Source organism: Rhinatrema bivittatum, chromosome 6 (assembly GCF_901001135.1).
Source record: "Rhinatrema bivittatum chromosome 6, aRhiBiv1.1, whole genome shotgun sequence".
In the NCBI taxonomy this organism is placed as follows: Eukaryota; Metazoa; Chordata; class Amphibia; order Gymnophiona; family Rhinatrematidae; genus Rhinatrema; species Rhinatrema bivittatum.
In genome coordinates, this window is record NC_042620.1 from 246702667 (window position 1) to 246728056 (window position 25390).

The 25390-nt window shown below is 43.6% G+C and overlaps 1 protein-coding gene across 3 annotated transcripts in view; it reads left to right on the forward strand.

The window, feature by feature from the left end:
* Positions 1-25390, forward strand: part of MCM3AP (minichromosome maintenance complex component 3 associated protein) — a 248152-nt gene that overhangs the window by 69884 nt on the left and 152878 nt on the right. For all 3 annotated transcript variants that reach the window (XM_029606724.1, XM_029606728.1, XM_029606727.1), the window contains exons 8-9: positions 5187-5384; positions 18052-18320. In XM_029606724.1, coding sequence (XP_029462584.1) covers positions 5187-5384; positions 18052-18320 — 467 coding nt within the window. The remainder of the gene's footprint in view (positions 1-5186; positions 5385-18051; positions 18321-25390) is intronic.

The window sequence follows — 25390 nt, forward strand, 5'->3', positions numbered from 1 at the left end:
AACGAGGAGCCGACATGTGGCTCTCGAAGCAGCCCACCTGATGGCATGGGCAGAGCGGTTCCTCACACGCCTGGCAGCTTCCCACATCGCAGGCGTAGACAACATTCAGGCTGACTACTTGAGCCGACAGACTCTGGATCCCGGGGAGTGGTCTCTCTCCGACAAGGCAATGCAGCTCCTCATCAGTCACTGGGGGACACCCTGCCTGGACCTCATGGCGATGCCTCAAAACGCCAAGGCGCCACGATTCTTCAGTCACAGGCGGGAACATGGGGCGGAGGGCGTAGACGCACTGGTCCTCCCCTGGCCGGGTCATCTCCTCCTCTATGTATTCCCGCCCTGGCCTCTAGTGGGCAAGGTGCTACGAAGAATAGAGATACATCGGGGGCCCGTCATCCTGATAGCCCCAGAGTGGTCGCGACGACCGTGGTTTGCGGACTTGCTCAACCTCGCAGAGGACGGCCCGCTGCGCTTTGGACATCTTCCTCTTCTACTCCATCAAGGGCTGGTATTTTTCAACCATGCAGAACGCTTCTGTCTTGCGACCTGAAGGTTACCCTGACGCGGTAGTCTCAACCCTTCTACAAGCTAGGAGGACCTCCACTTCGGTCGCCTATGTGAGGGTCTGGAAGGTCTTTGAGTCATGGTGCACTGACCACGACACTCACACTAGCAGGGTTTCAATACCCCAGGTCCTCGCATTCCTACAGGACGACCTGGACAAAGGACTCGCCTACAATTTTCTGCGAGTACAAGTTTCCGCGTTAGGTTTGTTCATTCAGTCAACCGACCACCCTTCTCTCTTGTCTCATCTGGATATCACCCGTTTCCTCAAGGGGGCGAAACATCTACGGCCTCCGGTCCGGGACCCTTGCCCCTCTTGCAGTCTTAACCTGGTCCCCAGGATTCTCGCAGGTCCTCCTTTTGAGCCCCTTCACCACACCACCATCAAGGACCTCACCCTGAAGACAGTCTTCCTGGTGGCCATTAGCTCCGCATGCCCCATCTCGGAACTCCAAGCACTCTTGTGCAAGGAACCATTCCTCCGTTTTACGGACACCGGGGAATCCTTACGTACAGTGCCCTTCCTTCTTTCCCAAGGTTGTCTCAACTTTCCATGTGAATCAGATGATAGAGCTCCCTTCCTTCGCAGCCGGCGAGCCAAGATCTCTACGACATTTGGACGTCAAGCGCAGCCTAATCCGATACTTGGAAGTTACTAACGACTTCAGGACTTCCGACTGCTTGTTCGTCCTCTGGTCGGGGCCACGAAAAGGGTCGCAGGCCACAAAGACCACGATCGCGAGATGGCTCAAGGAAGCAATAGTGACCGCATATGTCGGTGCGGGTCGGACTCCTCCAATGGGGGTCAAGGTCCATTCACTCTGTTCACAGGCAACCTCCTGGGTGGAATCCCAGTCCGTCTCATCTCAGGAAATTTGTCGGGCTGCAACTTGGAAGACACTGCATACCTTCGCAAGACATTACCGTCTGCATCAACAGTCGCCAACCTCCGGATACTTTGGCGACCGGGTCATTCGAGCAGGGCTTTCAGGGGCCCACCCAATTTAGGGAAGCTTTGGTACATCCCACCGTCTGGACTGATCCTGGTACGTACAGGGAAAAGAAAATTACTTCCTTACCTGCTAATTTTCGTTCCTGTAGTACCAAGGATCAGTCCAGACGCCCTCCCGGTTACTGCTGGGATACTGCGGTTTGCCTGCTCGATCTGCCATTACATTGCTATTTTTGGTTTTCTGTTGGTCTTTTGCCTCCATTCCTCGAGGCTGTTCGACAGTTCTCTTTGCAAGTTGCAGTTGTTAGTATCATTTGATCTACTTTCAGATACACTTGATCCAATCCTTTCTAGTTTGTTATTCTGGTTTTGATATTCTCTATACTGAGGATCTAGGGAGGGTGCACTGGTTGATATGTCAGCACCCTCCGAAGCTTTGTCTGACTCCATCTGCTGGACGGGGGACATAACCCACCATCTGGACTGATCCTTGGTACTACAGGAACGAAAATTAGCAGGTAAGGAAGTAATTTTCTTTTATACAGATAAACCACTCAAAAACCTTTAACAATACTGCTTCAAATGGCGGATAGTACTCCAAAGACTATTTATTTATTTGTTTGTTTGTTTGTTTGTTTAAACATTTTTTATATACAGTTTTTTTTTGGGTTTTTTTTTTTTACTAGAAAGTAGTCAAAACGGTTTACATAATAAAAACAAAATAAATACAATTTACAGACAAAATGCATAATTAAAAGGGAAGAAAGTAAGAAGTTAAAATAAGTTACATGAGTAAGTAAAAAGGAGAAATTCAAACAGCAGGGAGTGATAACTATATTCCTGCAGACGTGTCTGAAGGTGGGACTCTATTACACATCGCAAAAACAGAAAGGAAGTTCTCCAGCCAGGGGAACTGGTCAAGAAAAGTGGTTGGAACTGAGGGCTAAATGTTTCTGGGAAATGCTTTTTCAAAAAGATAAGTTTTCAAGTTCTTTTTAAATTCTTTCTTACTGGAAGAGTTTCTAAGAGAGTCTGGGATCGAGTTCCAGAGTAAAGGTCCCACTACAGAAAAAGCTAATTGTGCAATCTTAATGGTTGGGACTTCTAGAAGGTTTTTTTTGGGCGGAGCGGAGGCTTCTAGATGGTTTGTAAATACAAAGCTGCGAGCTGAGCCATGAGGAGGTGTCGTCGTTCAGTAGGTTATAGATCATAGTAAGTACTTTGTATTTTATTCTAAAGCCTATTGGTAACCAGTGTAGGGTGTAGAGAATTGGGGAGATATGTAAGAGAGGTTCCTGTGAGAACGCAGACCAAGGTGTTCTGGATCAGTTATATATGGGTGGAGGGCATTTTGTTGGAGACCGATAAGTAATGCGTTGCAGTAATCCAGCCCGCTGAATATTAAGGATTGAATAATTGTTCTGAAGTAATTGAAATGTAGGCATGGACACAGTCTTTTCAACATGTGTAGTTTGATATGTGATTGTTCATGGAAAGACAGGAGTCGATTAAGACACCAAGGGGCAGATTTTAATACCTACGCGTGGGCATAGATTTGTGCACGCAACCCGGCGCGCTCAAATATACGCCTGATTTTATAACATGCGTGAGCAGCCGCGCGCATGTTATAAAATCCGGAGTCGGCGCGCGCAAGGGGGTGCACACTTGTGCACCTTGCGCGCGCCGAGCCCTAGGGGAGCCCCAATGGTTTTCCCTGTTCCACCTGCCCCCCAGCCCTACCTAAAACCCCCCTATATCTTTGTTTTGTAAGTTGCGCCTGCCTCCGGACAGGCGTAGGTTGAACACGCTGGCCTAGAGGCCCTTCAGAGGCCACGCCCTGCCCCGTCCCTTTTTTCAAGCCCCGGGACATACGCGCGTCGCTGGGCCTATGCAAAATAGGCTCGGTGCGTGTAACCCCAGCTGAATTTACGCGCGTAGGGCTTTTAAAATCTGCCCCCAAGATTTCCTGCTTATTTGATGATTGGAAGGGAAGTGGCATTTAGATCAAGAGTGGGAGGAGGACCGTAGTTAGAGTTAGGGATGGATGACAGATGGATAATTTCAGTTTTGGAGGTATGGAGTTTTAGGCGGTTATGTGAAAGCCAAACTTTTATTGTATTTATGTATAGAGAAACTAGTGAAAGAGTGTAGGACCATGAGGCTTAGTATGGGATATAGAACTGTATATCATCTGCGTGTATTTAAATTGAATGTTTAAGCTATCCAGTAAGTAGCATAGCAGTAGAAGGTAGATGTTGAAAAGAATTGGGGAAAGTCAAGAACCTTGTGGGACACCGGAGGGAATGGAATAAAGTGAGGAGGAGGAAGTTCCTAGGTGAATTTGACATTGTCGGTTGGTAAGAAAGGAATTGAACCAGTTATGAACTATGTCTGAAATACCAATTAATTATAATCTGGACGGTAGAGTGGTGTGATCCAGAGTGTCGAAGGCCAAATGAAGCTTTAAAGAATATTGCAATTCCACCACTTTTACCATTCTCTCTTGATTGTTCTATAAAATATATATCTTAGGATAAATACTATTCAACGAAACCATAACGTACTTGTAATGCCATGTTTCAACGAGACACAGAATGTCAAGTTGCATAGACCCCAAACAATCTCTTATAATGTCACATTTCTTTCGAATTGCTCTAGCATTAATATATCCTAAGACCTGAGAGCTAAAAATTAAATGTGAAACCTGATTATGGGGCTTTAGATAAGAAATCACCCTATTTGTCTCAATCCTTGCTTTTTTATTTAAAACTGAATAACGGCCCTTTCCTGATACTACAGGGATCATATTAAAACCCAAATAAAAACACAACATCCAATAAAAGAGAGACATGGCTTACTTAATAATAGCTCGAGAAATAATAAAACCAAATCCACAGTCCCAGGGCACACCAAGTGGCAAGCGCCCGCCAAGCGGGTACCCGCCTCGCTTGCCTCTTCTTAACCCGGCACGCTGGCGTATCTCCCCAATGAAGTCAGCGGCTCGGGTCTCCAACGATGTCAACAGGAGCAAAATCTTTCTTGTAAAGTGCAGCTAGTGCCTCAGCAAGCCCTGGGGGATAGGTAGCATCAGTTCTCACAGTCTGAATTCCAGCCGTGCCTCTTTTTAACCCAGCACTCTGGCGTCTCTCCCCGATGACGTCACAGTCACGTGACTTTCCGTGCTGAGCGGCTCGGGTCGCCAACGATGTCAACATGAGCAAAATCTTTCTTGTAACGTGCATGTAGTGCCTCAGCAAGCCCTGGGGGATAGGTAGCAGCAATTCACACAGTCTGAATTGTATCCTCAGTAAACCTTCTGGGGACAAAAAAATACCTATAGTACCTGAATGTTACCTGCTTTGAAGTGCCTGAAAAGCAGAATATAAATCAAATAAACATTACCATTCTGGACTGATTCCGTATTGGAGGAATCACTGCAGAGTTTGAAATGATAAATATTGATTACACAATGTAGGTGTAGAGTATCCTAATGAATGTTCATTTCAGAAATGAATTAAATTGGTGGCATTTTTAACATTCAGTCTCTTTTCCTTAAGCATTTGTTTAACATATCTTCTTGTATTTGGCTGTTTTTGTATTTTCTGCTCAATTTCTGCATTTGTGTTGGTTTCTTCACCTCATAGTTGATTTTAAGCTATTTCTTCCTCAGGTAGATCATGCAGCTGCAATAAAAGAATACAGTAGATCCTCAGCAGACCAGGAGGAACCTTTGCCCCATGAACTTCGGCCTTCAGCTGTGCTGAGCATGACCATGGATTATTTAGCAACCAAGATCCTAGATCAAGGGGAAGGAAATTACCGTGAATGGTATGATTTTGTATGGAATCGTACTCGTGGAATAAGAAAGGTAAGAGACCCTATCAATTTACTGAGTTTAGAGTCTTTGCATATAACATTAAGGGGTCTATATACTTTTGCAGGAACACAACCTACATACATAACAGTAAACATGTAGGAGTCTCTCTCTCTCTCTCTCTATATATATCTATCTATATATATATTAGGGATGTGAATCGTGTCCTCGATCGTCTTAACGATCGATTTCGGCTGGGAGGGGGAGGGAATCGTATTGTTGCCGTTTGGGGGGGTAAAATATCGTGAAAAATCGTTAAAAATCGTTAAAAATCGAAAAATCGAAAAACCGGCACATTAAAACCCCCTAAAACCCACCCCCGACCCTTTAAATTAAATCCCCCACCCTCCCGAACCCCATCCCTCGCCGGAACATCGTTAAAAATCGAAAAATCGAAAAATCGAAAAACCGGCACACTAAAACCCCCTAAAACCCACCCCCCGACCCTTTAAATTAAATCCCCCACCCTCCCGAAACCCCCCCCAAATAACTTAAATAACCTGCGGGTCCAGCGGCGGTCCGGAACGGGCTCCTGCTCCTCAATCTTGTCGTCTTCAGCCGGCGCCATTTTCCAAAATGGCGCCGAAAAATGGCGGCGGCCATAGACGAAAAAGATTGGACGGCAGGAGGTCCTTCCGGACCCCCGCTGGACTTTTGGCAAGTCTCGTGGGGGTCAGGAGGCCCCCCACAAGCTGGCCAAAAGTTCCTGGAGGTCCAGCGGGGGTCAGGGAGCGATTTCCCGCCGCGAATCGTTTTCGTACGGAAAATGGCGCCGGCAGGAGATCGACTGCAGGAGGTCGTTCAGCGAGGCGCCGGAACCCTCGCTGAACAACCTCCTGCAGTCGATCTCCTGCCGGCGCCATTTTCCGTACGAAAACGATTCGCGGCGGGAAATCGCTCCCTGACCCCCGCTGGACCTCCAGGAACTTTTGGCCAGCTTGTGGGGGGCCTCCTGACCCCCACGAGACTTGCCAAAAGTCCAGCGGGGGTCCGGAAGGACCTCCTGCCGTCCAATCTTTTTCGTCTATGGCCGCCGCCATTTTTCGGCGCCATTTTGGAAAATGGCGCCGGCTGAAGACGACAAGATTCAGGAGCAGGAGCCCGTTCCGGACCGCTGCCGTTCCGGACCGCCGCTGGACCCTCAGGTTATTTAAGTTATTTGGGGGGGGGTTCGGGAGGGTGGGGGATTTAATTTAAAGGGTCGGGGGTGGGTTTTAGGGGGTTTTAGTGTGCCGGCTCACGATTCTAACGATTTATAACGATAAATCGTTAGAATCTGTATTGTATTGTGTTCCATAACGGTTTAAGACGATATTAAAATTATCGGACGATAATTTTAATCGTCCTAAAACGATTCACATCCCTAATATATATATATATATATATATACACTATGGAATATGCACAGTTCATGTGCAAAAGAAATCGGGGGCCTTATGTAATTAAAGGAACACATAGGTCCACAGGGGGCCAAAGGAGCTAGTTGGGTAGCCACACACATCTCAAGGCACAGATTGTGTTTAGAAATACTTGTAGGAAGAATATGTGGTTCAGTCCCACAATACTATTACACTGGGTAAAATGAGCAACCAAATAGAAGCAGTTGGTCATCTCTTTGCTGACACAGAACTCATTGTCATTCGCAAATACAAATAAATCTTGAGGGCAGTCCTCCTTAGTCACACATTTACAAATGTTCATCATTAGGCAGCAGTCTCAGGTGGTGTGTCACTTTATAATGCAGTACAGCAAATATCCATGTCAAATATTTCACTTTCATTTCCTTTGTGGATGCCCAGAGGGAAGCAAAACACCTGTTAAGGCTCTTTATTCTATTCATTGTAAGCAGCCACACTATTTGAATACTTTGTGATTTTGTTGGATTTGATGGTGTAACATAGTTGAATTGATAAGCTTAAAATATTTTGTCTGGTACTGCGTAGCAAAACAGTGAATACCTTGTTTTGATACACAAATATGAAGAAGAACAGCAGGTGTCAGTAGATCTTAGGTCATGCAGTTTCTCTCTCCCTCTCCCCTTTTTCTTTCTTTTTTTCTCTCTCTAAGCTACTTTTAGGAAAACATGTTTCCAGCATTCAGTGCCCCTTTATTTCTGCCCAGCTAGAGCCAGGGCATACGAGGGCAGGTACAAAATGGAAAAAAACAACCACCCAACTCTGTCTTATACTCTTGACAGCAGTCCCTACTTTCCTCCAAACAAACCAGTTATCTAACAGATATACTGCCCTGGCATTTACTTGAGATCTCCCTACCATCACCATCTAGGTTCCCGTCTTGCTCAGTTAGAGCTGTGCCTTAAACCAATTGTTTCTGTCTTCTGGGATTTCCTCTCTGTGTAGTCCCAGCTTCCTATTCCCTATGAATTATCTGCCTCTGCTTTCTTCCTGTGCCCTTTTCCCAAGGCCTTCCCTAGCTGTAGTTGAAGTCTGGTCCCTCCTGCTCTGAGAACTCCACCCAGGGCACTCTTTGTCTACTTCCAGTTTTTTTTTTAATCTTCCTAACTTTTTTTTGCCATCTTTCATCCTTGGGCTATCCTTATCTTCTCAGTTGCTGCTGTTCCTTTCTTATTGCTGTGCTCTGTCACAGGGTACAAATAATCCATTACATACATTCCCCTTCTTGATAGATGCATATACCCTCTTTATGGGAACCTCATCTTCTCAATGTCATGCAAGACAGGATGGCTTTTTTTTTCTTGAGCCCCAGCTGGCGTTCTTTAGTCTTACGGCGTACTATCTGGAGGCTTAAGACTTATCCAATTTGCATTCAGCTATCTGCAGTATAAAAAAAAAGGAACTGATTTATCTGAACAAGGATTTTCCTATGTTTTAAAACAAACCTGTGCTGCAGAATATGTGTCAACTCTCACAGAAGGTTAGGACGTCCAGAAAGAAATAGATTCGTGTTGTGAATGCTCTTCTATTGTAAGTTTGGCAATGATAATCATATGTTACTTGGTGGATGGATGTACTCATAATATTTAAATAAAGTTGGAAAAAAAAAAAGAAATGGTTTAGTGTGAGTTCTGGTAGGATTAGACCACAGGACCGGAGACACCAACTCTTGCCAACTGTACAGCATCCAGGCTGTCTGCCCCCACTCCCACAGAGGAGTCAAAAATGTAAATATAAATGGATTACTCTGGGCTCTGGAAGAGTAAGACCTGTGGCAGAAATACCCACTCTCCCCAATGCTACCCTTATCAAATACCTTTTTCGGGATTAAAAAATGAAGATATTCCAGCAATGGATAATGAAGTGGTAACTGAAAGAAAAGGACACCCAGTGCACACAGAAACCCCATTACACTATCAAGAGACTTAGAAAGCACTTTATGCTGGGTACTTGCCTGGTTCTTGGGCCTGGTTTGGCCTCTGTTGGAAACAGGATGCTGGGTTTGATGGACCCTTGGTCTGACCCAGCATGGCAATTTCTTATGTTCTTATGACTTGGTCATCAGAGGCACTAGTTTAGAAACTCATTTTGAAGGAGGTGCAATAGTTAAATGTCTTCCAGATCCTCAGCTGGTAGAAATGCAAATCAGATAGTCAATGCAATTAAAGAAGAAAATAAGGGCTCTAAAATATATATTATCATTCAACTGGGAACCAATGACCTCTGTAGAAACACAATCCAAACAGTAGAGAGAGATTTCAAGATTCTGGGGAAGCAGATTGAGAACATGACAAACGTTCCTTTTCAGAAGTGTTACCTATTCATAGAAAGGGGAAGGAAAGCCTAATCCATATAGGCAACTTCAATATGTGGTTCAAAACGTGATGTAAAGAAGGGTGGTTTTGGATTTTTTGGGGGCTGGGGCCATGTACAGAATAGTAAAAAGTTATATGTTAAAGATTACTCAATATGTGATAGGGCTTATCAAGTGTGTTCAATATAGATATACAAAAATATTTCTTAATAAATACACCATGTGTCATAAGATCAATAATTTTTCGTTTTTATGCATAAAGAATTTTTATTAATGTTTTATTATTTATTGTTTAGGAGGAAAAGAGTTCAGATGCCAAGATGGCTAACCAAATAGTCTTTTTGGTGATATTTAATCATTAGTCTAAAAAACCTCCTTTTTCTTTTTTAATTTTTTTTATAAATTGAATTTTTCTTGCATGAAAATAATTTTCTTTTTCAAGAAAAACAAGCAGTGAAATTGTATTCCGCTCGCTCCAAATTATTGATCTTATGACACATGGTGTTTTTATTAAGAAATATTAGTGTGGTTTTTGTATATATATATATATATGTATATATACATATACATATATCTGTTGATGGCGAAATTCAAATCATATGTCATAAGGCATATAAAGAGAAGAATTTGGAATGTCTCCCCTGGCAAATACAGGGAGTGGGTGGAGAAATGAACAAAAATAATGAGCCCACGAGTCCATTTTTAAACAAAAGGGCAACCAGGAAGAGCAATAAGCCATGTGAGAAAAGCTGGAAAGTTATAAGCAGAAATGCTTATAGTCTGGGCAGTAAAATTTCTGATCTGCAGACCCTAATGATGGAGGTGGACTTGGATATTGTTGCTATTATGGCAATATGGCTCAGAGAGTCTCATAAATGGGATGTGGCCATACTGGGCTATAATCTGTTGAGGGAAGGATAGAGAGGGCTGAAATGGGAGAGTAGCGGCTCTTTGTCAAAAAACAATATCCAAGCCATTGAAATGCAGGGGTTGGAGAGAAAGGAAGAAGCAGTGTGGGCTGTCTTATAAAAAGATGGTACTTCCATTTAGACTAGTGTGGTCTACAGGCCTCCAAATTAAACAGAATTGCTGGAAAGAGACCTGACTGAAGACATCTAAAAGGTAGAAAGGAAGGGGGAGGTGCTGCTTTTGTTAGAGACTTTATTCTGCCAGATGTGGATTGGTGTATCCCTGCTGTAGAATCTGCAAAACGTAGAGAGATTGTGGATGCCCTTCAAAGGGCTCTGCTCAAACGAATAGTGGTGGAACACATGGAGGAGCTATACTGGACTTAGTATTCTCAAATGGAGGTAGTTTCTCTAATGTCCAAGTAATTGTCCACCTGCACAACAGTGATAATCAGACAATATTGTTTGACATAGCAGCCATGATAGAGAGAAGACCGAGAACAACATTTTGTATTTCAAAAATACAGATTTTGTTAAAATGGGGAAATACCTTGAGGAGGAACTACATGGCTGGCTGAAGTGGAACAACAGTGGACCAAATTAAAAGAAGCTATAATAAAGGCAAAGAGAGAAAGTGAGGTAACAAAGCATTCTTCAGAAAGGAAGAGGGCCAGAGGTCGCCTTGTAAGATTGAAAGGGGACAAGGAGCAAAATGTGGAGAAAGATGAGGAAATAGAAATATTAAACAAATATTTCATTCAGCTGTTCACTAAAGTTGACGATGTAAAAGGGCCATTGCTGATTGGCAAGAATACGGATGGAAGTTTGATAGATACAGCCTCATTTATAGTGGAGAGTGTTTGGGTGAAACTAACCAAACTGAAAGGGACAAGGCCATGGGGTCGGATGAGGTACATCCCTGGAGCTCAGAGAAATGCTACAGTTCTGCTGATGGGCAGTTGTGGTCCTGCTTCTCAAAAGTGGTGGCAGGGAGGAGGCTGGAAACCTACAGGCTGGTTGGCCTTACCTCCGTAGTGGGGACAATTAATGGAGACTGTTGCAGGAAAAAATGAGCTATCTACAACTGGTAAGTTTCAGGATCTAAGGCAACATGGTTTCACCAAAAGAATGTCATGTGAAATGAATCAGATTTTTTTGATTTGGTGATTAGAGAATTAGATCAAGGAAGAGCACTCAATGTGGGTTTTGTTTTTTTTTATTTCACCGAGGCTTTTGATATGGTCCTGCACAGCAGGCTTTTGAATAAAATGAGAAACCTAGTAGTTTGTGCCAAGTTGGTGGAATAGATTATAAACTGGCTGAGTGACAGTCATCAGCGAGTATATCAGAGGAAGGGGTGTATTTCCCGGTTTTGAACTGGGGTCTGCCTGATTCAGGGTTGGTGTGCTGTGTATAGGAGAGCTTAAGGAAAGGCGCTTTCAGCCTCCTATATGGCCCCGCTCCTGAGGATCTGGATTGGTCCTCAGGGAAATCAGAAGGACTGCTGGGACACTTCTCAGGTGTTCCCAGCATTTAGACGGCACAGTGACCACAGAAAAGTGTGGGATCCTGCAGGAGACCTATGAGTTACCAAGCCAGTGTGTACTTATGCGAGATTATTTACTGAACTGTTGTGAGGTCTTGTCTATAAATTTTGTCTTTTTCTTACCGTGTAAAGATGTTGGACTGTACATCGTGACAGAAATACAAGTCTAATCCTTAACATTACTTACCATTACTATTTGTGTTATGTCTTTAAATAAACCCCTTTCAACCCAGATCCTATATCTGTGCGCTGCAGGGTCTCTTGGGCTTGACAACATGCTAGGAACAGCTACGCAGCTCCAGTTTTTGCAGCAAACTGTTTAGAAGACAAAAGCAGATAAGCTCTGAATGCTTTTATTTCCCTACCTTTTGTAAGCTGCAGTCTTTGTGCTTCTGCTGTTTTTATTATCAGACCTAAAGGGAGTTAGCCCTGGTCTGGGTTAGTTAAGTTAAATTAGTACTCTTAACAGAGAGAGGATTTTATTTTATAATTTTGTTTGTTTGTTTGTATACAGTGCTGGAGAGAAACTAGTGTGAGTTAATTAGGCTGCAGGCAGAGTGCTCTCAAATACTGCCTAAGGCAACCTGCCACACCTGCAAGCTGAGCTGTGTACAAACTGTGCTAATCCTGATTCCATTCCAGCTTAGGTTTTTGTGCTAAAATAAAAACTCTGACTTTTCACCTGCTACAAACTGAGATTTACAATTTGTGTTCAAAAATTCTTATATTGTCACTACTCCCCCAGTGAGATCATGGGATCAGAAGATGGTAATTTTCCTGCAGCCCCAAAGGTTTGGGGGCAATCCCAGGAAATGACCGGCCTTTATTGAGAGGTGCTGCTGCTGGTGTTGTGAAAACCCCATTGCTGTGCTGATTTTTACTGAGGAAACCAAAAGAGCCGGTATTCGCCTGAAACTCCGGGGAGAAGCAGAGGAGTTTACCCAGTACAGGTTCCGGACAAACCCAGAAGGGGATCTCAGGGTTTTCCTGAAGCACTACAGCAGAGATTTAGAGAACCGAAAATTAGACCTAAACTAGCTTCTACTGCAGCTCCTACAAGGGAATTGGCACCCATTACAAGGAATACCCAGACTGTACCCATATATCTTGAGCCTTTTGATGGTGCCAGAGGTTAACACTGCAGTCACATCTAAATCAGTGCCATGTCTGGATACAACAAACCCCTCATTATTTCAGAAACAAGACTACCAAAGTAAAGTCTGTGAGTTTCTTGCTCACAGGGAAAACTTTACAATGGTGGTGGCCATTAAGACTTCCTGACTTTACTCATCTTTCAGAGATATTTCATAGCCTTGCTATGAAGGTTTGGGGACCCAAAGGAGATTACTGTACCTACCTTTGAAGCTTATTTTGGGAACCCATTAGAACCCCAGCTTCAAGGCAATTATTTTATACCAGTTTATCATCCTAATCCTAACTTCAAACCGGACCCAGCTGCAAATAGAAAACTGAAATCCAGAATGTCTAGGGTAACATTTTTGGAAATGCTTCCCATTCCACGTGCAGGACCCCAGAGGCAGACAGAGCTCCAGATTCTCAATGCGTGGATAACACAGTGGTGCAGAGAAAAGATGTTAGAAACTGGGGAACATTTTGGGGAAAAGGGATGGGCACCACCTTAACCAAGGAGGAAAGAAGCTGCTGTCATTAACATTTACAAAGGATAACGAGTAGCTTTTTAAACTAGAATATGGGAGAAGCCGATAGTTGATTTGCAGCTCATGGTTGGGAGGAAGATATATTTAAAGGATACTAACAAAACAGGGATGTTAAAGCATCCCGTTAGTTTCCAATACAGGAAAAGGGAGCCCCAGTGCCTTTAACTAAAGAGCAGACTAAGTTAAAAGAGGGGATTAGAGGGGAGTTTTCTTAATATAATGCAACTGTTGTATGTAGATCCCATAGCGGTGGTCACACTAATGATGAGTTTTTTGAGCAGATTTCTTTGTCCAGAGGTATGCCCCAAGGATGCCCTTAATCACCCTTTTTGTTTCTGCTCTTTTTGGACACCCTGATAACATATATTCAAGGGGAAGAGAAAAAAGGTTATGCAGTTAGGCTCGAGCTGCTTTAAAATGGTGGCCTTCACAGATTATCTTTTGATTTTTCTTACCAATCCTAAAATCTCCCTGAATATTCTCTTGGAAATTTTTGAATAATTTGGATCCTTCTTGGGATTTAAACTAAATATTTCCAAGCCAGAAGCTTTGGCCTTTCCTAGTATTGTTAAAAGTTGGTGGGGTGAGAATTTTACATTGAAGTGCTCAAGTAATGATTTTGCGTACTTGGGTAAGTTTAGATAAAGCTAACATCTGTTCCTTTTTGTCTTTTTCAAAAATTAAATTCCAACAATGGCATTTGTTGCCTCTTTTTCTGGTGGGTTGGATAAAATTGGTATAAAATAGTTCTGTTTCTAAAATTGTTGTCTATTCTTCAGACCCCTCCTCTTCATTAGTTGAGGAAAGATGTTCTATTAATGGTTAGACTACTTTTGAAGTTTCTTTGGAAAGGATTGAAACCTAGAATTCCACTATGTTGGTTGAAAGTAGACTGGTCCCAGGTTGGTTTAGGATTATTGAATTTAAAACTTTATAATGATCATGTTTGCTAAGAATAGTGAGAAGCTGGGTATTTTGTACCTCTGATTGTCAGTCTGGGCATGGAGACAAGTGTGGAGTTCCCTGCGACCCTAAATTATCCCCACAAATACAAAGTAGCATTTTGGTATCTCCATTGAGGTAGACTTGGAAATGGCTCCTATCTTGGGAGCAATTTGGAGGTTTCCCCATTTCTCACAATTAGGGGTAATGAGGACTTTATTGTGGGAATGCAAGGGAAAATGTTTTATCATTGGGTCGGTTTAGGAATTACACAAATCCAACATGTTGGAACAGAATGGTGAAGTGAGAACCTTTCAGCAGTTGATAGGCCATTATACCCTAGATGCTAAGGTTTTTTTTTTTTGCTTGTCTTCAACTGAAGCACTGTGTCCATAAATAGAGATCACTTCAAGATAAGTCTGCTAACTAAACTTGAGGAATTGGAGTGGGTGGCAATTTCACTCTCTCCAAGGGTATTTGTAAACTGGTAGTTATTAACTCCTGTGAGTTACTGTTAGTTGGCAAAAAGAATGGAATATATCTCTTTCTGTAGAGTATCTTCTGAGATATTTTGGGAGAATTAACTTACTAGCAATGTATATTTGAGGGAGATGCACTATAAATTTTTGAGATGGGCATACATGCAGCACATCAATGCACACAAAGCCAAGTTAACAGATTCAGATCTTTGTGGTAAATGTCATTGTGGTTCATTATTTCATCTTTTATGGTCCTGCCCCTTGATCCAGCAATTTTAGTGTGATATTGCTGGCATTCTTGGCTATACTAATTTGATAAAGTTTCATTGTTAAATATTACAGACGGAGGCAAGAGAATGTTTGTGAGAAAAGTTTATTTATTGGGTAAAGTGGAAAAACGTGGTGCCACCTGCGTTTTGGCACTAGTGCAACCTTTTACGAAAATTGGTGCAAATGGAGAACGAGTAGTCTCATGGTGATTTCCTTTGCCGAAGAATGTTTCTTGCTGTATGGGAGCAATATATTCAACATCTTTGAACATCAACCAACATCATTACTATTGAATAGCAATGTTTTGTGAGTTTGAAGTATTATAAAATACAGACGGAGACTTAGGAACTAATTGGTAGAGCAGTTGTAGGTTTTTTGGATTAGCACAACTGCTGTAGGGGCTTGTATATCATTTCTATGGCAGGAGTAGGGGAAGAGCGAGGTGAAGGAAAAGAGCATGTAGAGGCTTATAGGGAAAAAGAGAAATTGCTTAACAAATATTTCTGTTCCATGAGCAGGAACACATAAAATAAACACAATATAAAATTGGAAGTGAGGTAAACCTTAAACGATTTTCAGAAAAGTGTGTTCGTGAGGCGCTAACTAAACTTAGAGTAGATTATTATTATTATTATTATTATTTTTAATTTTTATATACCGGAATTCCTGTATACAATACAAATCAGTCCGGTTTACAATAAACGAAAAGATTTCCCCGGTCTGGGAGGTCAGACCGGGGTTGTTTACATCGAACATTGAACAATAACAATTAACAATTAAACATTGAACGATAGATAAATAAAGATAGATAAATAAAGTTAGATAGATAAAGCGATGGAACTAGATGGGATACATCTGAGGGTATTAAGGGAACTTAGAGAAGTTCTGGCAACTCCCCTGGCTGACCTTATCAGTGCTTCCAGAAGACTTGGAGACAGGCAGATATGGTTCCGGTTCACAAAAGTGGAAGTAAGGAAGAGGATGGGAACTACAAGCCAGTAAGTCTGTCTGCTGTGGTGAGCAAATTAATGAAATCACAGCTGAAATAGAAGATAATACAGTTTTTGGAAGTCAGTGGATTGCAAGATTAGAGGCAATATGGTTTTACTTGACATAAGTCTTGTAAGACAAATCTGATCAATGTCTTTGATTGAGTGACTAAAGAGTTGTATCAGGTCTGTGCACTAGATGTAGTATACTTGGATTTCAGTAAGGCCTTTGACACAGTTTTGCATAGGTAACTTATAAATAAATTGAGCACCCTTGGTATGGGCCCTAGAGTGACTGATAGGATTAGAAACTTGGGCGGTGACAAGGAGTAGTGATAAATGTTCACTCTGAGGAGGGGGGAACGTTACTAGCAGTCTTTGGAATGCTTCTTTTCAACGTTTTCTTAATCAACATTTTGGAAGTATTGTTGGGAAAGGTTTGTATTTATGTTAATGATACCAAAATCTGCAATAAGGTAGAAAGTCAGGAAGGTATGAAAAATTATCTAGCAAAGCTTGAGGAATGGTCTCAGGGATGTCAGCTAAGATTTAATGCAAACAAAAAAAGAAAATGCACACATGCACTTAGGCTGCAAAAACTTAAGGGATAGGTACAGTAAAGGAGGTGGAATTCTAAGTACAAAAGAAGTACAGGATCTGGGGATCACCATATCTGATGAACGTAAGGGGGATAAAGTGACTGCAAAAGCCAGAAAGATGCTTGGCTACATAAGGAAGGTAATATTGCCCTTATATAAGTCGCTGGTGAGACCTCATTTGGAATATAGTATACAGTTCTGGAGACCACACCTTCAAAAGGAGATAAATCGGTTGAAGTTGGTCCAGAGAGTGGCATATAAGGACAGATTTAAAAATCTAAACATATATACCCTAGTAGAAATATGATAGAGATTTAAATACCTCCATGGTTTCCATGCACAGTTGAGCCTCTTTCAAAGGAAAGGAGGGGCTCTAGAAACGGACATGGGATGAGAGTAAAACGGGGTAGACTTAAGAGTAATCTAAGGAAATTTGTCTTTACAGAGTAGGGTGGTGGATGCATGGAACAACCTCCCCATGTAGGTAGTGAAGACAAAGTATGTAATTTTAAGAAAGCATGGGATAAACACAGGAGATTACTGAGACACTGATAGGAATTGTAAACTAAATTGCTTGGTGATTTGGATAGGCAGACTATATAGGTCATACAATGTTTTTTTTCTGCCATCACATTTCTATGTTTCTTTGTTTCTCAATTCCACCTTAAATCCCACCAAAGTACCTCTTCCCCATTCTTTCATCTGCACCTTGTCCCCAGGAGTATCAACCCCCACTTCTTCCCCTTTTAGCTTTCACCCTCCCCTTGCCAGCTTCCCTCACCCTGCCAGCCTCTGTCCATCTCTCAATCAGGCAGCCAGCCAACTACCATGCCCCTTAAAGCAAGCCAGCACCATCCATCCCAAAGTACTCTCTTTAAGCTATCCAGCTCCAGTCATCCACCCATCTCTCTAGCTTCAGTCAGCCCCAGGCAGCCACCCACCCCCTCCCCAACCCTTTTCAACTGACTTGATCCACTATATTCTTAGACTCCAACCTACCATCTTTCTCGCTGTCCTTTCTGGCTGGTGGCTGCTGCTGTTGTTGCTGCCACTACAGCAGAACAGCTGTTCTCTTCTGACCAGATACAGCGCAGCTGCCAGTGTATTTGAGCTGCATGGTGCCCAAACTCTCTCACAGATCTTGTACTGCCAAGTATTGTTAAATAAATTCAGGTGTTAAGGCACTGTACTGCTCAAACTAACTGAGAGCTGTGTGGTGCCCGACTGAAAGAAAAGAGCCTGCTTTGACAGCAGTAAAGAACATCATTTGGGGCAGGCACAACAGCAAAATTTCTAGGTTCCATGGCAGCTTGGCATGTGGGATTTGTCAAACCCTACTTTAAGAAAATGGGACTTCTATTTAAGGACCTATTAAATAAATAAAGGAAATAGAGTGGTAGGACTTCAGTGAGAATTAGTATATTAGATAATCAGGAAATTGGGAACTTTTATCCATACATACCTAGTCAGTGGATTCATGTGACTGGACACAAATGATGTTTTGGTTTGAATTTGACTAGGATATCACCCAGCAGCACCTCTGTGATCCTGTTACTGTGTCCATGATTGAAAAATGTACACGCTTTCATATCCACTGTGCCCACCATTTGTGTGAGGAGCCCATCTCTTCTTTTGAAGCCAAAATCAACAATGAGAACATGACCAAGTGTTTGCAAAGCCTGAAGGAAATGTACCAGGACCTTGCAAACAAGGACATTTACTGCCCCAGTGAAGCTGAGTTCCGAGGTTACAGTGTCCTGCTCAACCTCAACAATGGTGATATTCTCAGGTGAGATTTCAGCTTTTTCCACTAAGCATATTATCACTTCCTTTCCCACTGATTTGTTTCTAGGTCTAGCCTTTTCTCACTTGCCTTCAGCATTGTAAAGTATTCAGTATTCATAGTTGAAATGTTGCTGGCCAGATTTACTGCTCACAGCACTAGTTTGTAGTGCATATTTCAAGTATACACATTAGTTCCGCAAAAATATAGGTTCTTTGCAGATTGTAATATTTTATTAGACCAACATTTCAAAGGGGCGTGGGATAAACACTGTGGATCCATAAAGTCTTGTGGATATGAATGAAGAGAAGAGGCATGGGGGTGGCTTGCGGGAATGATGGCTACTACCTGGTGATTAATACCCTTATTCAATAAACATACACACGGTTAATGCGACTCCAATATTGCTCTATGCTTCAACGGCAAGAGGAAATGTGGGCCAAAGGATTTGCATTCACAAATAAGCGTGGGAGTAGCTTGCTTGTTGCGGTGGTTACTACCCCAAACCAATTAAGCCTGATACTTCACTTTGAATACTTCTTCAACTGCAGGGGGGAATGAAGATAAGAGGATGTACATTCAGACAACTACCAACAAGGACTGAATCCCACAGTCTGGGTAAACAAATAAGCGTGGGAGTAACTTGCTTATTGCGGCGGTTACTACCCCTAACCAATTAGGCTTGATACTTCACTTTTATGCAGCTCCAGCACTGCTCTCTACATCAATGGCAAGGGTGGAAGGAAAATAGAACCAAAAAAGTTACTAATAAGGGCCCTGACCTCAACGGTCAAAGTAACAGTTAAGTATGAGAAAAATAACTGTGAAAGCTTGCTGGGCAGACTGGATGGGCCGTTTGGTCTTCTTCTGCCGTCATTTCTATGTTATGTTTCTAACATGAAAATTGTCCCAGAAATACTGTACATGTGCCTTCATCCCTGTGTAGATGGTATTTTCAACTATATCCCTAGAAATGTATGGTGTCAGAAGTTTATAAACAGTACTGTTTTTATTCCACTGTGCCTCAAATTGCCTTGAATTGCACTAATTGCAGAAGAATGTTTCTGAGGGTGCTTCAGTCCTATGCCTGGAGGACCTGCAAAACTGACCTTGGGTAAGGCTGTGAGTGAGACTTATGAAATGAGGCTTTTTTGGATTCCCTGTACTATAAGAAGCATTGGAGGTAGTGCTGAGGCTAGCACCTTCTTCCCCCAAATCAGCTGGGAAGGTCCTCCTCTAACCCTCTTATCTGTCTTAGGTCAAGATCTGAGCTTGGCACAGCAGCCTAAAGCACTATAGAAGGTGCCAAGAAGAGCCCCTAAGTGGTGCAAAGTATCCCCTCTGGGGCCATCTCTCTCATTGCCAAAGAAGTCAGTACAGAGTACCACTGGGACAACCTCAGCTGGATGCCAACAGGAGCACCTTCGATCTCTTTGATGAGGATCACTTAAGTGCTGATAGTGTTATCTTCCATAGCATTTACTGGATTATTTTTTTTTTGGATGCTCCAGTTCTGGTGCCTTCAGTTATATAGGTACAGAGTGTCCCAGCGCAGCCCATATTGCCATCAGTTTTATTTGTGAGGAAAGCTGAAAAGCAAACAGCCTTATTACCTTCCTTATTGGAAAGCAGAGCCTTGGAGCAAAGAGAAGCAGTACCCAGCACCACTTGTTCCGCTGTTCTCTAGCCAGTGGAGTATGTTGGCCTTAAAAAGTCCCAGGCTCCAACGCCTGTTCCACTGAGCACCTCCTTGGCGCTGCTGGTGCCTTCATTGGGAATACCTGGTGATCGACCTGTTCGTGTCCTGACATATTATTACCTCAAGAGGATTCAGCCTCATTGGCAAGTCTCTCAACTGTTTGTGTTCTTTGATCCCAACAAGTAGGGAAGGTAAGTTCCAATTCCTCTTATCACCAGGACTGTCCCGAAGGTTCTACAGGATAGGGTAAGGATTATTCTCATAGCCCCAGTTTGGCTTGTCAAGTATGGTATTATCTTTTCTTTCTGTAAGTTCAGACTTCAATCCACTTTGAATCATCCAAGAGGACATAAAACTATGCTGCCTGAATCTTCCATTCTTGGCTCTCACAGCATGGATGTTGATCACACTATAATATCCTCCTTGCTCCTTCTCAAAACTTATCTCAACTAGAAAGCCTTCCATGAGGAACTCATTCAATTTCAAGTGGAAGAGTTTCTCTACATTTTGTGAAACCAGTCATCTGGATTCTTTCTCTTGTGGTCTCATGGACCTTGTTCAATATCTTTTTTCTTTTCATCAGGCCTCAGCATGTCTTTAGTCAAGGTTCATCTCAGTGTCATTGCAGCTTATCACCAACAGGTGGAAGGAGCTCTTACTGTATCTCTCTCCACTTTTTAGTGTCAAAGCTAAATAAGGGACTGTGGCATTCCAAGTCTCTAATCCATAAACCCACCAATACTGTGGAACCTCAGTGTGGTGCTGGCTCAGTTTTTGAAGCCTTCCTTCACATTTCTTGAATTGGAGGATCTGAAGTTTCTTCCCTGGAAGGTGGTGGTCCTTGTGGCCATCACCTCATCTCAAAGCATGAAGGAATTACAGGAGTTGATCTCTTATTTGCCATACCTTCAGTTTTTTTCACAAAAGAGTTGTACACGCTCACCTTTTCCTTCCAAAAGTGGTATCCATGTTCCATGTTAGCCAGTCCATTGTGCTGTCTACATTCTTTCTAAGACTACTCGCACACAAAAGAGAGTAGGTTCTTCACTCCTGTTGCGACCGTTGCTGCCCGATGTTGCTACTCCGCCCTCCTTACCTCCTCGGCGACTCCCTCTTGCTCAAGTGGAAGGTTAACTGCCGCGGCGTCTTCTGCCTACTCCCTCTGGCGTCCCGGAATGGCTCGACGCTGCACACCGCCATGTTTCCCAGCAGCCTAAGGGCACGCGTGCCGCACGGCCCCAACTGAAGTACCAGCAATGGCGCGAACCTCAGGGGCGTCCCCCTGAGGTGACGTCATCTTCACCGAATACTTAAGGTCTCTGAAAATGCTAACATATCGAGTTAGCAACGAGTTGGATACGTACAAGGAGTTCTAGGACTTCGGGTCCTCTCCAAGCTACTCTGCCTCCTCGGACTTACCACGGGTATCCGCTCCTCGGGGGCCTCACTTTCTCTTTGCTTTTCAGATCACAGTCTGGAACCGGTACTTGCTCCTCGAGGGCCCTCTTTCTCTGACTCGCTTCTGAATACCACTTCTGCCAGGAAGTCATCGCTGCCTACAACACCAGTGAGTTACCATCTCTCTCTCAGAGCCTTCCCTGGAACCAGGTACTTGCTCCTTGAGGCCTAATCCATTCCAGCTCCTGGGCTGCTTCATGAGACCATTGTGTGAGTGTTACCATCAAGGTTCTGTTCCTGAACTCTGTATACCCTGTCTACTCACTATCTTCAGTTTCTCTACAGCTCAGTTATCTGGGATCACTGTTCCAGTATCTGAGGGACTACATCCCAGCCGGGTATAACCAGCTCACTACTGCCACATCTGGTGGTTCAATATACTGTTTAATAAAAGAACTAGTGTGTGTCTGTCTCCATACTCTGAGCCTAATCGGTGATCCCTCTCGGGATCTTCCCCCGGGGGGGCGTGGTCATCTGCCACCGGCCCAAGGATCCACCCACAACTACCATGAACACTAACAACTCCTTAGACTTTGAGAGTCCTATTAACTCAAGAGGAATCAGCTTCATTGGCAAGTCTCTCCACTGTTTGTGTTATTTGATCCCAACAATTTGGGAAGGGCAGTTGCTGAAAGAAACTTTCTAATTGAGTAGCGGACTGTATAGTGCACTGCTTTATGCTTCCTGGCTTACAGATCATGAACTTTTTAAAATCTCATCCAAGGCCACTTTTATTGAAGACATCTACAAAGCTGCTACTTGGTCATCTATTCATACCCTTATGTCTTACTACTTTCTGAACAGCAAGTCCCAAAGTGAAAGTACTTTTGTTCAAGCAATTCTGTACAGATTATTCACCCAGTAGTCCACTCTCCACTTGCTTGGGTCCTCATTGTCTGCTAGTAGTTGCACTGCAAGGTAATTTCCTGTTTGGAATGCCCACTCATTATGGCTGATATAATCTTGCCTGTTGATGGACAAAGTAAAATTGCTTACCTGTAATAGAGGTTCTCTGTAGACAGCAGGATATATTATCCATACATTTATTAGCCACAATCCTCCCTAGAGAGTTTGATTTCTTGGCTTAAGCTTAATGTTCTGGAGGAGAATGGAGGGGCTCATGAGGTGCGACCATGTGCTGAAATGTCTGTGTATGTGCAGAAAGGCTTCTGAGCTCAGCTGGGTCCATGTCTGCACTGTTGGATGGCATCAACCACTCATTCTCTGTCAACAAGCAGCTATGAATTAGCCATTATGTGTGGGCAATGTCACCTGACAGCGCATTGCAGACCCAGCTTTCAGAGCTCAGTAAAGGTATTACTGAACATGTGCGGAAGTTTCTGCTCTCTCACACTGCCTTGTAAGCCCCTCCATCTTTCTTTGTTCTGAGCTACTTCTCAGACATGGCCTAAGGCCATCAAGCCTGCTGGTGGTTTCGGAGCCTGCATCTGTGGGCACCGAAAGTCCATCAGGTATACCTTTGCATTTTGCTATCGATACCTAGGCCCAGAACATGATTCCTTCAACTGCTACAATTATGGTCTTAGGTCCCCCAGGTTGCAGCAATACCACGGCTGGAAGATGGAGGTTTTAAAGAAGATGCTGACAGGTAAGAACCCAAAGCCTCAGCCAGAGATAATAAGCATAGCTGCTCTGCATCCAAAAGCAAAGCATCATCAAGTTCTTATTGTAGGAAATGGGACTTTTCCCCCTCTCGATCCCTCAAGCATGGGAGAGCTGCCCCTGCCACTCTGTGACGCCAGTTCCTGAATCTGCCTCATGTTAGGACTTGAGCTTGGCGCAAAAGTTGATGGCACCAGATAAGGTGCAGAGAAAAGTACCAAAATGTTACCAGGGTTACCAATGTTGTGGCCAACCCCCTGGGAGCAGAAGAGGCATTTGGCATGGTTGGTGCAGGGATCTGTTTGAGTGGACTTCTCATTGATTCTGAGACAGGACAAAGCTTCTTTGATGCAGATTTCATTATCCTTCATGGCTTGGAAGATTCCCTTGGTGCCAAGTCACTTGTTCTTTTTGGATCTGGCCCCATCCAGAGTGCAATTAATGTCTTTGGTGTGGAGCGCACACTTGAAGATGCTGTCAACCCACTTGGCACGGCAGACCAGGGCAGCATTGGGGAGATCAGAGTGGAGCAAGCTAGCACATAAGCCCAGCATTCCAGCCATTAAGACCAGATCAAGTCAGGAGACTCAACTGGTGCCAGCCATGATCCAAAGCGCTGTTGAATGGGCAGTGCCATTGCAAACAACACAGAGTGCCTTGAGGATGGCTATGGCTCTGGCCAGTGGTTGGCGGCTATGGTGCAGAGTTTCTTCATTATGGTGCGAGTCACCCTCAGTGATCTGGGTTTTGAAGAAGATGGCTTTTGTCAGAAGGATCCACAACCAATGGAAGGACCAGCTGTCTTAATTAATGAAAAATGTCTTGTCTCATTAAGTCTTGGAGATCAGAGGGAAATTAGAACCTGTCCTGTGCAAGATCTTCCCATATAGTGGAGCCATCCAAAGTCCCAAGTTAGTGCATGCCTTCTCTTGAGAGCTTTGAGTTGGGAATGAGTTATCACAGATTTGCAGATGACACAAAGTTATGCAGAGTAGCTCAATCTCTAGTGGATTGTGATAAATTGCAGGAGGATCTTGTGAGACTGGAAGATTGGGCTTCCAAATGGCAGATGAAATTTAATGTGGACAACTGCAAGGTGTTGCATATAGGAAAAAAATAACCCTTGCTGTAGTTACACAATGTTCGTTCTATCTTAGTAGTTATCACCCAGGAAAGAGTTCTGGGCATCATAATTGATAATTACATTGAAATAGTCTACTCAGTGCGCTGTGGCAGTCAAAAAAGCAAACAGAATGTTAGGAATCATTGCCAATAGCACCCCAATTATTGTGCCTCCGCACAAGTTGTCTGTTATGAATTGAGCTGCCCGCGGGTTTCCCCCGCGAGCAGGCTCTCTGACTCACCATGCTGTCTCCCCCGATGCGGCAGGACGTCGCCGTCGACCTGCCCACGCGGCCGGAGCCGCGGCCTGAAGATCCTTATGCGGCCCGGAGGCCGCCTGCGCTGTCTTTGTCCTCCGCGGCTGGAGCCGCGGTCTCCCTCAGGGCTGGGAGTGGTGGCTGGAGCCGCTGCCGATGTCAGGGCCTGCTCCCCAGGCCCTGCTCAGCGTCTGATGCTGACCATGGTCCTGCATAGCCTCTACTACTAACCTCCCTCCTAGCAATGGATCTCCATCAAATCATATCCAAACCCACCCACAAAGCTGGACATTCACTCGATCTTATTTTCATGAACTCCCTTCTCCTTCCTAATCCTCCAACCTACCTTGCTCCGACCACTATCTCATCAAAGCAATCTGCTCCTTAAAAAACCTCCCACAACGCTCCAACAACAAAACTACCATACAATTCAGAAAAGCATGTCCCAGAGACGATCTCATAGACACCCTTACAGATAAGTTCAATAAATTAGACCTCAAGGACACTGAAACCGCTGTCACTTCATGGAGCCACATCACTAGTGACACAGCCAACAAACTATGCCCCCTAATAACAAAAGAAATCCCCGCCGATGCAAAATCTAGACAACCTTGGAACACCCCCGAATTAAAGCTATTAAAACACAAACTAAGAAGCCTAGAGAAAACATGGCGCAAAGACCCATCCACCTCCAATCTCAACAAATATAAATCCTTGCTACACACATACAGATCAAACACGCTCAAAACCAAACGAGACTTCTACGCTACCAGAATACACAACTATCAGTTCAATCCTAAAGCCTTATTCTCCTTCGTCTCAGGCCTAACAAAAACGTCACTTAAGTCCACACCAGATGAAGAAAATGACAACAAATGCAGCGAGCTCGCACAATATTTCCACAACAAAATAATTAA